General features: G+C 43.4%; 1 protein-coding gene across 1 annotated transcript in view; it reads left to right on the top strand.

The window, feature by feature from the left end:
- Positions 1-15,720, top strand: part of OTC (ornithine transcarbamylase) — a gene marked incomplete at both ends in the record, with an annotated part of 28,146 nt that extends 12,426 nt beyond the window's left edge. The window contains 6 exons of the mRNA XM_084271261.1: positions 2,817-2,970; positions 11,278-11,400; positions 12,097-12,150; positions 12,257-12,406; positions 13,466-13,603; positions 15,661-15,720. Coding sequence (XP_084127387.1) covers positions 2,817-2,970; positions 11,278-11,400; positions 12,097-12,150; positions 12,257-12,406; positions 13,466-13,603; positions 15,661-15,720 — 679 coding nt within the window. The remainder of the gene's footprint in view (positions 1-2,816; positions 2,971-11,277; positions 11,401-12,096; positions 12,151-12,256; positions 12,407-13,465; positions 13,604-15,660) is intronic.
- Positions 15,721-16,490: the final 770 nt, after the last annotated feature.

Genomic DNA, 16,490 nt, shown 5'->3' with positions numbered 1-16,490 from the left:
ATGCAAATGCCTCATTTTCAAATTCAGAGATGAGCTACATGAAGACTTTTATTTATGTTCAATTTTGGATTCCTCAGAGGATACACTTGAGTAAAAATGGCCAGCTTTTCTCTGCAGAAATAAAAGTTATTTTGAAAAGAGATATATGCAGCATTCCAATACACTCAAATATTTCCAAGCTCTGGATATTGAAGTTCATGGGCTCACAATCTTGCAAGAATAATGAAAAGAGAAAAAGACCTTGTATTTGATGATAACATATGAACCTTAAATGAAAGGTCACCTGATGAGCCTGTGCTCACGTCCCCTCACCTTCCAAAACTTCACCTTTACTAAAGACTGATATCTAGCCAGGTCTTTTTTTTCTATTCAATCTCAGCCTTACATGGTTTCCTTTAAATTGGTTTTATCACAGGAGGCTTCATCCTCTCAGATGAGGGTTTTTTTTCTTTTTTTTTTTTTTTCTTCTGAGTTCAATTGAATAAATTCAATTTCCACCTGGGTTTCCTACTATGACATCTAGAAATGCTGTCAGAAGGACTGTCTGATATCTTGCTGGTGAATGTCTAATAAGTCTAATATCTACTTTGAACATATTAAGGAAGAAAATACCGCAGTTTTCACTAGTTGGTAATTGATTATGACTGAATTTCCTCTAATGCCATACCCTGTAAAGGAACCATCTTCTTTAAATTCTTTATTGGTCATGTTGGGTAGGAATGAGCCAGCAGTGTGCCCTCGTGGCCAAGAAGGCCGCTGGTATGTGCTGGGGTGCATTAAGAAGAACGTGGCCAGCAGGCTGAGGGAGGTTCTCCTATCCCTCCACTCTGCCCTGGTGAGGAATATTGTGTCCAGTTCTGGGCTCACCAGTTCAGGAAAGACAAGGAACTACTGGAGAGAGTCCAGCAGTAGACTGCAAGGATGATGAGGGGACTGGAGCATCTCTTGTACAAGGAAAGGCGAAACACCTGGAGCTGTTTAGTCTGGAGAAGACTGAGGGTGGGATCTGATCAATGCTTATACGAATATCTAAAGGTCGTGTGTCAAGGGGATGGGGCCAGACTCTTCCTCAGTGGTACCCAGCAACAGGACAAAGGTCAACAGGCACATACTAGAACACGGGAAGTTCCACCTGAACATAAGGAAGAACTTCACAGTGAGGGTGACAGAGCCCTGGGACAGGCTGCCCAGTGAGGTTGTGGAGTCTCCTTCTCTGGAGATATTCAAAACCCATCTGGATGCTGCCCTGTGCAGCCTACTCTAGGTGATTCTGCTCTGGCAGGGGGGTTGGACTGGATAATTCTAGAGGTCCCTTCCCACCCCTGCCCTGCTGTGGTTCTGTGAATCAACTGTACTCAGCATCCTAAAATAAAAAGTCTAAGAAAAACAGGCAATTTCCCAGTGTGATTGCCTCTTTTCCTTGACCAACATGACCGGCTATGTCATGTTTAGAATGGATACCTGTTAGGTGCCTAACAAAAGGGACCATGCGTCCCATCCCTGATGAGTGGTTCAGAACAGAACAGGGTTTGCAGAGTCACATGCTTCAAGCTAGAGTAAACACACACACACACACACACACACACAGAAAAAGGAAACTCATGAGCTAAGAAGAAATAAGGGCACAAACAGCGACTGCTCCAATACCTTGCAGTCAGTACACACCCTCTTCAGTTCCTCCTTTTTCACTTGCAGCTATCGGCTGTCTTCTCTTCAGAGAGCTCTACAGGGAAATCTCATAGCAGAAGAGTTTTGCTTGCGTGAGGGATGTCTGGTGTCAGTAGGAAATATTTGTTACTGGCTTCGTCTGGAGATTTGTCTGTGCAAAGGCCATGGCATTAACAGCCATATTTCCACAAGGGGAGATACCAGAATTCTTCATGGCTAATCGGGAAGATAGAGGCTGCAGGGATTTTTCATACTCCACTATTCAGTCTCTTTTCCTTGTTTTGTTTTAAGGTCCTGCTAGGGATGACATGAAAAGACACAAAATGCTGCTTCAAAGTCAGGCTCCAGGGCCTGATTAAAACAGAGAGAAATGCAGAGCTTCAATCCACATTTAATTTATCTAACGAATTCAGAGCATACTGAGTATACTACGCTAATCCACTGTGCTAATCTCTGAGTCTTCCACACTTTGGCAGATAAGGTTAAAGCCAGAGTGGTACAGTGACTCCTGCACGCCCTTATCCCTATGCCAATGTTCAAATTTGGGTTTTACTTTAAGGCTGACACTATGTGTGTCAATCTGCAGGTGTGTAGGTAGAAGAAAGAACAGGCTGGTGGTGTTTGGTTCGTGTTTCTGTGCTCATTAAGATTTGTGGTAATCTGAACCAGATCTGTATTCCTAATCCTCACAGAGATCAGGCTACCGTGCAGAGATGCTGCAATATTCAGTCAGTGCTACATTTGTTCTTTGCTAAAAGACTCAAGAAATGTACCTTATCTCTTCTGAAGTTCTCAAATTCTTCAAACATTACGGTATCATGCGGTTTCATATCTTGGTTCAAATACCTTAACACTTATTGATGTTTACACCTGGAGCTACAAACTCTAAAGACAAAAAAAACCTTTAAGGTACAGCCGCCGTTTTCATTTACTTCCTATAGTTCGTTAATAAGTGAAACTGCTTATTTATTAGCAGCTTGTTAAATGTCTGCATTTAAGTGTGTTATGCAGGCATGATAAATTATTCAGATAGCTGAAAAAAATTGATTCATCACCACTTCTCATTAATATTTATGTGTTGCATGCTGAAGAGTGCAAGGGGGATGTATTTATTATGTTTGACTTGGGTATTTTCTGCCACTCTCTAGGGTGCTGTCCAGCATGACAAATGCAATCCTGGCTCGAGTCTATAAGCATGACGATCTGGACCTAATGACGAAAGAAGCCACGATCCCAGTAATCAACGGGTTATCTGATTTACACCATCCTCTCCAGATTTTAGCTGATTACCTAACTCTTCAGGTAACCATATAATCCCCATTTAATAACAATTTTATTTGATAGGTCTCGGTAAGTCACGTTCCAAGCCATTTATTCCTAGGATTTTCTAATTGGTAATTACATGGCACTTGTTATTTAAAGAGATCTTCATCCAGCAACATAATTAAGGACTTGTTTAATTTAAAACAATTACCTAGTCCTATCAGCTGTAGTGGGACTGAAGTTAAGCATGAAATTAATTACTTCATTGGAATTAGGCTGCAATTCAAAAAATGTGCAGGGGGCTTTATATATTAAGATAAAGATGAGATGTTGGCTCAGCCACAGCCAGTGGAAGTTTCTCCACTGACTTAGAAAAACTCAGTACTTTATTCTTGGTTCTGACCTAAACTGTGAACAGTTTAAAAGGAATCACTACCCATATTGTAGGAAAATGGTTGAATACATTTGTTTTGAAAAGCCAGTTAATGGTTGCAGTGCAAACACCTAGTGTTCAGGCACTTAAACCTATTTAAACTTTGCTCACATCAAAGAATAGTTTAAAAAGATCATACTTTGTAATTTAATCTAATTAAACAGTTGATAGCAGGATTACGTTTTACACAGAGAAAACCAGATGTTTATCTGTAAACAGAAGGGCTGTGCTGTTTTACAGTCAATTGAGGAACAGCCTTATAAAAAAAGATTCTCATACTGCAGTGCTGGTTGACATCTGTGATGAACTGCTCTGACCTTGTTTAATTTCTGAATGAATAAAACCCACACTGCTTGAAAAAGGGAGGGCAGAATAATTTCCTTATTCATTCAGGTGTGTTTCTCAGCTGTTGAAGACTTTGCTATGGGACCTAGTGAGAGTAATATTAAACTATTCATACCTTAACTTTCAAATACTGGAAGACTCATATGTTTAGTGAAAATTACTTTTCCCTTACTTTGACCGGTATTTTCTGTAAAATTTTCAACACTTATTGTGAAAAGAACAGCAAAAATTGATGAACTTGAGATTAAAATGCTTCACATACCTCAGGATAAGGTACATTTGCAAGTTCACATTGATCCAGCCTCAATTGTTGAAAATATGTAAGATGGTAAACTGTAATGAGAATACATAATTACATAATGCCATAATTTCATTTAAACACTGTGTGCAACTGTAAACCAGGTGAATCTTACAGCTGTGTTTTGTGGGGGTTCTGTCTTGCAAACACCTTAGTTATTAGCAGTTTATCACTTGTGGATAACAGGCTTCAGGAGTAATCTGTGACTCATAGTCCGAGCAACTATTTTGAACTCTGCCCCTAAACCTGGTTTTATCCAGGCTACTGCTTACAGCACCAAAGTTCAGACTGCTGTTGCCCTGTGCTCCCATCTCTGATGCATGAAGAGACACCACTGAGCACCTCCATCACCCGCTAGAGAAGCAGCTCTTTCTCCACTGATCTTAGGGGGAAAACTTATGGAGATCAGCACAATGACTACATGCACTGTTGATCTTCCTCTGCTCCTCCTCCATTGTGTAGGGCAGCCATGGTCAAAGCCCAGGTTGAACATGAGCCCACAGGCTGGATTTTCCCTTGGTTTGAATACCTAGGGCAGCAGCAGGTGGGTGTCCTTGTGGGATGGGGAGGATGTCTTTGTAAGGAGAGTCCCTGCACGTTTCACACGATGAGGGAACAGGACCATAACAGTTGGTGCTCAAACAAAAGAAACATTTGACATGAAGAGGTATCAAGACAAAGTGAGCACTTACAGAGATCTCAAGGAATGGCTCAGCTTTCAGACAGCCACAGAAGCTTTGCAAAATTTGCAGCACTTTCCCAGACAGCTTGATGAGCAGAGCACTGTGCCCATCTCTCCCCCAGCCTTTCCAGCATATTCCCAGCATTTGTCAGGAGGTCTGTAGAGGGCAGCTGGGTGGCCAACCCACGTTGCCAAGGGCATGCTGCACTACTGGTTTCTGACCCACTTTCGGCTCTTGCTTTCTTATCCAGGAGGAAGGGGCAGGCAGGGGGGAAGCTCTCGGCAGCACCCTGTGTGTGCTGGCACTGCCGGCTCTTTCCTTTTCTGACCTGCCCGTCTGCTGCCTTTTTTCCTCTCTGCACTGTACCCTGACGTGGAAGAGACTGGTCCTGCAGCCAGCAGCATGCAGTAAAATGGCATTTTAATCATATAAGGAACCTTAACCAGGTCACAGAAGTAGGATTAACACTTGAAGACATGTGAGCCATGGAGTCTGGTTGCTACTTAAAACAATCAATTTTTTTTTTTTTGGTGGGATAACAAAGATGTTATCTGAGTGCTGCCTGCAAGAAGAATAAAATAGGGATGTTGAGTAGTACCACTGATTCTTTAAATTAATGGGAAGTTCATATATGAAATTTGGAGTGCTTTTCCACAATGCAAAGGCAATTTCTTTGATTTATACATCCTTGCAATCTATAATCGTGACACAGACTGATATCTTTATATTTAAATGTAGCTACGGATTTTGTGCAGCTTATTTATCTTTAGATTGTCTCTTTCTTAGCTCTGTAAATATTTTCCTGCATGGATCCGTTCCTTTCTGCTGTCAGTGCATACCCAAAATGTACTTTAAAGGTTCCTTTTTTTCCTCTCTTTTATCCTGCTGTGTTTGCCAGGGACACGTATTCTGTCCCTCTTCATAATTAGAACATTTTTATTCTTCCATTTTCTAAATCCTATTAATTTTGTCATGTGACTTCTTGAATCGTTTTCAGGCACTTTCTCTTTGGTCTGAAACTGCCAAATTTCCTGATTTGTCATGTCAGAATGGCTTCTGGCTTATGGCTTCCAATTCCCTTTTCCCAGGTGCATTTTATCCTGGTTATTTTAGTAGTAGTCTGTGCCTTTCCCCAAACAATGTGGCTGGTTTATTTTCAGGGCTGTCAGTTCTCATTCTGTATTCAGGGTGTTGTCAGATCACAAAGCGTGCTCCTGTTATGAATACTGGGGTGAGACTCTTCATGTTAGACATTCTCTTGCCTGGTACCTTCTTCCTGAGCAACCTGGAACCACTCACATGTTTGATGTCTAGGCTGGCTCTACCTGTTGACACTGTGGTCAGGTTTAATGCCCTCTATCATGCCCAGGGGGATGCTTTTCTTAGTATATGTGCTACCCTCTTTCATAAAAGTCTGGTTTAGTGGCTTTTGCTCTTGAATTAGAACCCACCAGAAATGGTTGTAAAGTTTATGCATTCTGATTTTGGGGGTTTGGGGATTTAGCCTGTGAGGACTATGAATTTGTGTGCTGGTGCAGTGCACATGCAGAGTCACTTCATTTCTCTGTCAGTGCCGAAGGCACGCAACAGCCCCTTGCTGGGCCCACCCGGTGCCTCGCAGGCTCCTGGGTGGAAGCTGCGGCCTGCAACTCCCGCTCTGCGGAGCTTGGCTGGAGGGCAGCGCCACACAGTTTGTATTCCAGGGAGGAACTGGGTATTGACATCAATTCAATTGATATTACTGTCACTGGCCAAATCAGCCAACTTGTAGCTGACTGCAGGTTGGCCAGGCTGGTAATTAGAGTGGATCCATATGCCACTAGCTTTCTATGTCGCTGGTCTGAAGGGGATTTTCTTTTTCAGAAAGAAGTGGTTGACATAAGAAATACCTCAGTAATTCCTTAAAATTACACTGTTAAACAGTATAACAAATTACAGTGTTGCCCAGCTTGAAGAGAGATGCCCTATATTCTCAACTTCTTCTCCACATGTGACCCTGTCGTGGTTTAACCCCAGACAGCAGCGAAGCCTCACGCAGCCAGTCGCTCCCTCCCTCCCACCAAGGGGATGGGAGAGAGAATTGGAAAAGAGAAAGTGAGAAAACCCCTGGGTTGGTATGAAACCAGTTTAATAGGTACAGAAAAAGCCACATGCAAGGAATGCAAGACAAAGAATTAATTCCCAATGCCCCCATGGTCAGGTAGGGGTTCAGCCATCCCCAGGAGAGCAGGGCTCCAGCATGCCTGAGGGTGACCATCAGTCTGAATGTTGCCCCCTTCCTTCTATTTCCACCAGTCCCTCATATACTGAGCATGACGTCATACAGTACAAAATATCCCTTTGGTCATCTGGGATTAGCTGTCCTGGCTGTGTCCACTCCCAGCTCCTTGTGCACCCCCAGCCTGCTCACTGGTGGGGTGGGCTGAGGGGCAGCAAAGGCCTTGGCTCTGTGTGAGCGCTGCTCAGCAATAGCTAAAATATCCCTGTGTTACCAGCTCTGTTTGCAGCACAGAGCCAAACCACAGCCCCAAACCAGTAACCATGGAGAAAATTAACTCTGTCCCAGCCAAAACCAGCACAGACCTAAAGAGTTTATATTATTTTTGTCTTCAAATTCATCATAATCATCAACATCATAATTATTTTAACAATTAGCAATCCCAAGTAGGGTCTGGACTGCTCTTCTAGAATATAGTGTTCTAATAACCATGACAAAAAACAATGTGCAAGTAAGCAAGAGAACTGGCCCAGCATTTGCCTTCAGCTCTGTTTGAGAGCTGATAGATCCAAGTTTGTCCAGTTTCTCATTTACTGGATTTCCCTGTCTCCCAAAGGGCAAAATCTTTGGCTAGTCCCCTGCTTTCCATTTTAAATTTTGACAGATTATTGATTCATTATTCAAAAGCTTGTTTTAATTGTGGGCTGTTATGATTTTTGTGGTCAGACATTTCAGAAGTAATCTATAAGGGTGTCAGAGCTTCAGCCTAGCTGGAAGCAAGTCCAGGCAGAGGCAGATGTGAATGTCCCTAATTTGTTAAACCCATTTTCTCTAAACATACAACAGGGCTAAATCACTGAGCATGTGTATTTATTCCCCGGGTTTGATACACCGATACACAGCAAACCATGGATAGGAGCAGAATGAAACATTGCAAAAGCAGCATGAGGATCAGAAACCTGACTGACTGCAGATAGCAGGGATTTTTCACAGGACTAGCAAAGCCAAGTTCTGTGGCACTACATCAGCAATCACTAGTTTCACAGAATTACAGAATCACAGAATTGTAGGGGTTGGAAGGGTCATCAGGTCCAACCCCCCTGCCAAAGCAGGTTCCCTAGGAAAGATCACACAGGTAGGTGTCCAGACGGGTCTTTATCTCCAGAGAAGGAGACTCCACACCCCCCTGGGCAGCCTGTCCCAGGGCTCTGTCACCCTCACTGTGAAAAAGTTCTTCCCCATATTGGTGTGGAACTTCCTGTGCTCCAACTTGAGGCCATTGCCCCTTGTCCTGTTCCCACAGACCAGTGAAAAGAGCCTGGCCATTTCCCCCTGTGTCACACACTTGAGATATTTATAAACATTAATGAGATCCCCTCTCAGTCTTCTTTTCTCAAGGCTGAACAGCCCCAGTTCATTCAGCCTTTCCTTGTAGGGGAGATGCTCCAGGCCCTTAATCATCTCTGTAGCCCTCCGCTGGACTCTCTCCAGGAGATCCCTATTTTGCCAAAGAGGCTTTCTTAAGGGGGAAGTGCTGTAGGCTTTCTAAGTATGTTACTTTTTGTATGACCTTACTAGGAGTATAAATATTTTGAAGTCAGGTTCCAAATGAAGAGCGAAACCGCAGAACACCCCAGCAGGTGAAAAACCTACATTAGGGTAACAGAGTTTGAAAAAATTGGGGAGGGACATAAGGGGAGAAGTATCTCCAGAGGCTCAGGCGATCAACTTGTATTGTAGAGGTTCTGGTTTAACCTCGAGTGTTGTCAACCTGGCAAAACACTTTTAACTGGATTTTCTCCGTGAAGTTTTATAAGCACATGCTATAAAATGGGGGTGGGGGGTGGGGAGGAGGGCTGGGATGGGGGGCAGGAAGTACATCACGTATAGAGTAGCTTTTGTGTCGCCTCAGAGCTTGCTGGTTCTGACCAACACAGAATCACAAAATTACAAGGTTGGAAAAGACCTTTAAGATCATCAAGTCCAACTGTTCCTGTCCTACGTTAAACCATCAACCCTTTTTTAAACACATCCAGGGATGATGACTCAGCCCCCTCCCTGGGCAGCCTGTTCCAGGCCCTGACAACTCTTTCAATGAAGAATTTTTTCCTAACATCTGATCTGAACCTGCCCTGGCACAGCTTTGTGCCATTTCCCCTTGTCCTGTCTCCTGTCACCTGGAAACACAATCACCTCATCTCTCTTGGAAGCCTCGGATGGGTCTGTATAAGCAGCACAGTTGCAGTCACAGTGAGCTGGCTTCACATGAAGAGGTTTGAGTTTCAGCAGCAGCAGCAGCCTACCAGTGGTGGCATAAAGCTTAGCACAGGATGGATATAAAATGGGCTCTGCTAGAGCACGCACAGCTTGACTCTGCCTTGTCTACGGCTTCTTCCATTAGCTAAATGTCTTCATTAAGATCAGCTCAGCTATGTCCACTCTCCACAGTAGTCACTGCAGATGCGGCTTTGCAATTTGCAGTGCCCATGGAGGGTCGTTACACAGACATCTCCAGAACTTCCTATTTTATCTGTAACAGCCAGTAGCTTGGGAAAACAGGGGAAAGTATTTAGAATGCACTGTGCTTCTGTTGATACAGAGTAGCAGCTGGTAATAAGGTGGAAGTTATTTAACATAGCAGTGTATTTGTGACTCACTAATCAGTGCTTTGAGCCTTACAGGCTGCAATGTCTATTTTTAAACAGTAAGATCAAAAGAATTCAGGGCTGTCTCATTTGCTACTGGCTGGGGGTTCACGTCTCAGCTATCACTAAGCCCCTAGATGGGAACAACCCCTTAAATAAATGCTTTAGTTTGGCTGCCTCCTAGGAGCACCATTGCTAGGAGATACAGAAGGACTTTGAAAGATCCTTAGAGACCTGCAGAGCTGTTATACTGAAATAACTTCTACGTCCACAAAGTCCTGATTTGCTCTGTTGTAAACATCCTTGGATCAAACCTCTGCTAATGAGCCTGCTGCTAACAAACTTCAACTGAAAAAGCAATAGTTTTACAAAGCCATAGTTTTAACCCTTAAACTGTAGGCAGCCTATTCAATTTAGGTTTCAACAGCATTTTCTTGTCATTCACTATTTCAAGTGCTGCTATTTTTGACTCAAAATTGTGGTCACTGGCAGAAATGCCAATAACGTTCTGGAGCAACTTCACAGCTATTTGTTTAGGAGAAGCTGCTGCTGGGAGAGGGTGGGTAGTCCCAGCCCTTTTCCTTTTCAGTATTTTGGCATTTTTGCTGCAACTGGCCTACAAGGTTGCCAGTTACTACAGCTCTACAATGTGGATGCTTACCCTCTCTCATAAGCATTGAATGATGTCACACAAAGTGTTGGAACACTGTCTGGCTTCCAGCTACTACACTACAATTGCAGCATGGCCCAGTTTTGAAGGACTAAAAGGCTCTCTCTCCATCCTGTCTTTAGTCTCTTGAGCCATGAGGTGGAGCTGTACAGTGCAGGCACACAGAAGTTTGTGGTTATGTCTGGTATCCACTGCAGGACCTATAATCATGCACATTTAAAACACGGCTTGCTAACGGGCCTGAAATCGTCCCGTCTCATTCCTGGGAATATGAAAGTCCTGTTGTTCTTGTTCCTTCTTAGGCCTTACCTGTTGGGGGCTGAGGGCCAGGGTAGCTGTACTCGTGCAGGCTGTGGGTGCCACGAGGCAAAGCTGCAGTTAGCACCGTAATGCTGGTTCAGTTTTGGGTAACCCACTTTGAAAAAGTGATCCCCACGGTCTTTGGCTGCAGGAGGGAGAGCAGGACCCCGCAGGCCGCGCCCGTCCCGGCTCCTCCCAAAGCACTGCTCCTTGGTGGTTAAAATATACTCTAAAGGGTATGGCCACTGCCACGGCCGCAGGGAACACCACGTGGGGACAGCCCGGATGGAGCAAACCTGGATAGGGATACTTCCACAGGTTGGGGGAAAGCTGGGAGGAGAGCTATCCTAGGCATTAGGAACGCCTCTAAATTAAGAATCTCTACCATTCACTGATACTTATGAGCAGCAACCCGCAGTTGTACGGCTTTGGTACTAAAGTCACTGTGTGCCTGGTGCTGTGTCTCCCAGCCTGGGCCTCACCACGTGGCATATGTGAGAGCAGGTCTCCTTCACTGGAGAAAACTGCAACATTTGGGTCTTCAGGTAAGACACAGGGAGGGGGGGGTGTTCCCTCCCTGAGCATTTTGTAGCTGCAGTAACTTCTATTAAAGGTGTGATTCCATGCAGCTACCATTTGAGGGCAGCCAGCTTGCTTTGCACCAGACCCATCTGATCAGTCCCTCCTACGCAGGGCATCAGGTTGCTGAGCTCACCTGGAACATAATCTCAGGGCTGTCTGATTCATTTGGCAGGAGCACTACGGTGGGCTGAAGGGGCTCACTGTCACCTGGATCGGGGATGGGAACAACGTCCTCCACTCCCTCATGACGAGTGCTGCAAAGCTGGGAATGCACCTGCGTGTTGCAACTCCCAAGGTCAGAAGGCCGTGTGGGTGGGGAAAGGAAGGAAACCTTGCCCATTCTTGTCTCAGCCACTTGGATACTTCCCAAGGGCCTCAGTTAGTGATGCTCGTGTGTATCTTCACTGCCAGCTTTCGGAACCAAGGTTCAGAATCCTGGTTCAGCTCTTTTGATGCAAAGCAGGAGTAGTTTTACTGATCCCAGCTTCAGAAGGGCTGAGGGGAGTTCATGACTGTGGTATCACTCACAGAGGATGGTAATTCCTTTTGAGAAAATGTTACAAAGTCATCCACTGCCCTCTACCCCACTGAAAAACAAATTGGAAGTTGTTTCAGGTTGGTGGAACTGTTGCATCTTGGTTGGTTCATATTGGTGATGCAGCTATTTTAGAATGCTGCATTGTAATACAGTCTAATATATAGAAGAAAGAATCAGTTAAAACAAAATAATAAAAAAGGAATGATGTATAGGCATTTGATTCTGTAACTGTTGAAATATATTTTTTTTACCTTATCAGAACACTTTCCATCAGTTTCTCTCTAAAATAAACTTCCAACAAAATCAACATAATTTGCTCAAGTTTTACAGTTCTGAAAGACATTTGTTTTCCCAAGGCAAATGGTTCAATCAGTAGTTTTCTAAACAGTGTTAGTAATCAGTAAAGTTCTCACATATGTTCTATAATATGTTACCTATCATCTCTTTTGGCAGGGCTTTGAACCAGACCTCAGAATAACTGAAATAAGTGAGCAGTACTCCAAAGAGGTAGGAGCCTAAGAAATAACCTAGTAATTTGAACTGAGTTTATTTTCATTATAAACAAAGTTTCACTTCCTTGTCTTCATCATCTTCCTTATTTTATTCATGTTAGTATGGTACCAAGTTACTTCTCACAACAGATCCTTTGGAAGCTGCAGATGGTGCCAATGTCTTAGTTACAGACACATGGATAAGTATGGGACAGGAAGAGGAAAAGAAAGAAAGACTGAAGGCATTCCAAGGTTACCAGATTACGATGCAGGTAAAAATTGAGGTTTAGTTTAGATGCTTTAACAGTTTGTGTTTATAAGAATCAACACCAGCAAAGCATGGGTTTGGTAGTTGTTTTGAATGGGGCCATGGAACAACCACATGTAAACCTTCCTCCAGCTTGAAACGCTCACAAAGATAACAAAGGTTGAGTTATCTTCTACACTTCACAAGGCTTGGCCTCTTTCAGAGCTTCCCAGTGAGATCTAACTCCAGAACATGTGCAGGAGAGCTAGCCCTTTACCTCTTTATGACCTGAAAGCTATTTCTAACTTTGTGTTTCCTCTTTGCTACCAGAAATAATCCCTTATATTTTATTTAAAATTTGCAGCTCGCAGATTAACTCTTAAATGCCTGGGCAGCATTTAAGCATTAATTTTGTGTATATCTGTCAATGAATAAAGCATTAAATATAGGCCTTTCAAATCATCTAGTTAAAATGTTTATCAGCACAAAAGCAGTTAGAGAAAATGTAAAGCCATGAAACTATTAATTGTTTGAGATAACAAGGACATTCTCTTTGCCAATAGAATTACTGGCTTAATTGACTGTATTTTAACACAAGTTCACAAAGTACTATTGATGAGTATGTCTCTCAGCTGGCCTAAAATTCTTTCATTGTTCATAGACCAATATACTACGAATGACAATATCATAAGGGAAAAACATGTAGCCCTTTCAATCATGGTTTAGTGTGCTCTTCTTGCAGTTATCGCTGGTATTATATTACTGCATGGCATTCAAATCAAGATTGTACTTTATTGACTCACTAGGTCACTGGAGTTTTTACTCCCCTACTAAAGCCAGAGAAATAGGACTAAATATTTGACTTTTGTGAAGTCAGCACTGAAGTCTGACTGACTTAAACTGGGATGTTCCCATCTTATTCACAGATGTGGAATTCTTTTGAAGTCAGTGGAATTCTTCTGAGTTCATCCTCCCAGGAACTGGAGTGGGAGCTAATACAGATTTTGTTAACCTTTTTACTAGTTAAAGATTTTATTAATACCCTCACATATTTCTTTATTTTTATATGCTTTTTGATCTACAGACTGCAAGATCTGCTGCTTCCAACTGGACTTTTTTACACTGCTTACCCAGAAAACCTGAAGAAGTTGACGATGAAGTATTTTATTCTCCACGGTCATTGGTATTCCAGGAGGCCGAAAACAGAAAATGGACAATTATGGTAAAAAAGAAGAAGATAGCAGTAGTTTAGAAGTTAGGGTCAGCTTCTGTTCTGCCTTACACTATGGGCTTGGATTAGGCTTGGTTCCTCGGTAAATAGTGTTGATATGTATGCTTCAAATGCACCCCACAGCCCATCACAATTTTGACTAAAGGCAACATATCTGTGTAGCACAAAAACTTCTGGACACAAATGCAACCTGTTTTGATGACACTCTGCAGTTGCTTGACCCATTTTTTATCACTATGTGAAATCTGCAGTATAAACTGTAATTTTTTTGTATTTAAATCACTGGGTTTACTCTAATGATTAATTAAGCTGCTCAGTTTTAAAAGATGTTAAATGCTGTGGTCCCAGGGACTGGTCTTGGAAATGGCAATTCCCCAAACACCTAAAGCTAGAGGCTCTGCATTTTTCTCTCAGGAAAAACTGTCAGTGGCACCCTGAGGAGGTGCTGCAAGAGCAAAGCTTTGAAGGACCCTGAAAAGTTACGGTGTGGGTAATACAGCAAGATCCATGGGACCCATGAAAGGACTCTTGGCATTTAACATGAACCATAACTCCCATCTCAGCATTCCTAGAATTTCAGAAAATTACTGCCAGATCTCAGTAGCCTGTTATTTATTGTCAGCTGTAGAACTGTCATGTTGGTAAAAGCTAGTGAAAAAAAAAACCCACCAGGTTGGATGAAGCTTTGGGCAACCTGGTCTAGTGGAGAATGTCCCTGCCTATGGAAGGGAGTAGGAACTAGATGGGCTTTGAGGCCCCTTCCAACCCAAACCAGTCTGTGTTTATATGAAATGTCATTGTCATAGACACAACTCTAGATGTGATCTGAGTGAGTAAGTGGTTGAGTATTATATTTACCAAAAACTCAGATTTTGGACACAGTCAAAGTTGTTAGCAGATTTCTGTTAAATTCATAGTTTTGGCCTTAAAATTCAGATAAGTAATCATACCTTTTATTTTAATTTTTCAATGTTTCCAATTGCCCTAAGTCTTATTATTTAAAGAGAAAATAACCCCTTTACTTTGGGTTCCAGCTGCACATTTTGGAGGGGTGAGAAAAATGTCTTCCTGGCATTTTACCGAGCTATAAAAATAAGGAACATACAGGTCTTGCTTGTATATTATCTCCTACCACTTTCAGCTCAGGCAGCAAACTGACCTAGTAAATTATTTGCTCACCTGTAGTTCCAAAGAGGGCTGAGCACAGCTACGGCCGGGGTAGCAGCGAGGGGCTGCACAGCTCTGGGTTCAGTCCCCACTCTGCGCCTGCCCATCGCGCTGAGCGGTGCTGCAGGGAAAGGAAGGACGGGAAGAAAAGGCCACAACCCCTGCAGAACCCACACAAATCCAGTTATGGGCCAAAATAAGGATTTGCAGTCAGGCATTGCTATGAAGTCACACTGGTGCCTTGTCAAAACCTGGTTAGTTACACAGGTGTGGGGAGGACAGCAGAGCCACTGCAACACCGATTTATTTAGCTGCCATTCCCACCACTCTCCCTTCACAGCCGTGCCTCAGGTTTGTTGGAGTACTGGAGGAAGGCAGGAGGGGTAGTTGGTGCACTCTTGACCTCGGTGAGGGTTTTCCATGTTTTGCCAAAGGGACTATAGCCAAACTGGGATGTATTTCAGAGTCCCTGATCTAGCAGGGCTCTCGCCGATGCTAATGGCAGTTCTGCTGAAATCCACCAACAAGCCCATGTGCTGCGTGGGTAACCCACAGGGTCTCCTAGCAGGAGAAGAAGGGCCAGAAGGGCCTCAGCATTTGATCTAAATGCTTTGCCTGAATTTCTCCTACACCCATCAATATATTTTGTCCGCACGGAGTGAACCTCTCGGCTGGGATACGGGACGGCCAAACAGATCTTCAGCTCTTTCCCACTTCATCATCAGAAACTCTAGCAAATAAATCCAAAGTGTGCGGTTTTTGTCAGAACAATAATTTTCAACACAAGACTTCAGAGCTGGAAAACATTTCCCCCTTATTTATTTTTATGGAGTATCTGTTTCCAATGTGATTGGGTTTTTTTTCTTTTCTTCCCCCTCTAGGCTGTCATGGTTTCCCTGCTGACAGATTACTCACCACCGCTACAAAAGCCCACATTTTGATGCTTGGATTCCTGCCAAGAGAAAAAATATTCCTCATCAGCAGAATGTTCTGGTCCGCAAATAGATCTTCTTCAGAAAGGATCAAGGCAAGGGATGATTCCTTAATAAAACCATAGAGTTACCTGTAGGATATTGCAATGCATTCCTGAAGATGTTCAGCAAAATAAACACCACTGCAAAAGCAGCTTTTCATCTCGGTGCTGTGAGCTGAATGTCCTTTCCAGTGATCAGCATCACGGGAAATGTGATACAGGTTGTGCTGTAACAGTTGGCTCTAGCGGCACCGTAGGCACAGCACAGTCTATGCACAGCCGTGCTGTAACTCGTATAGCTTAGTGTGGCACATACAAACTCCTCCAGAAGCCTGTCCACCTGATTGCAGATCTCGGGAAGTGTGTGCAGAGAATCAGTGCTTTAGTTTGCTGTGGTTGCCTGCACTCCCTGGGCACCCTGGCTCCTGCCCTCCAGCCAACCCTCAAAGCCCACTCCCGTTTGACACCGAAAATATAGAGGCCTTGTGAGCATTGTCTTCCTCCATGGCATTCCTGTGGGCTGGCACAGGAGGGTTCTTGCTGCAGAACTGCAATAGAGCAGCTTTCTGCAGAGCTGGATGCAACAGAGAGAGATGGCTGAAAGGAACCAGTTCATTCTTTGTCCATCTCCCCTAGACCTTCACTCCCAAAACAGAATTTTGGCTAAAGAAGCAAATTTTCTATTTCTTTCTTTTCTAAGCAAACATGAGGGACACCATATGACCCAACTGTGTACGG

This window comes from Gallinula chloropus (genome assembly GCF_964237585.1).
Source record: "Gallinula chloropus genome assembly, chromosome: 1".
NCBI classification, from domain to species: Eukaryota; Metazoa; Chordata; class Aves; order Gruiformes; family Rallidae; genus Gallinula; species Gallinula chloropus.
The sequence above is the reverse complement of the archived record's forward strand: the minus strand, read 5'-3'. Positions and strand labels throughout refer to the sequence as shown.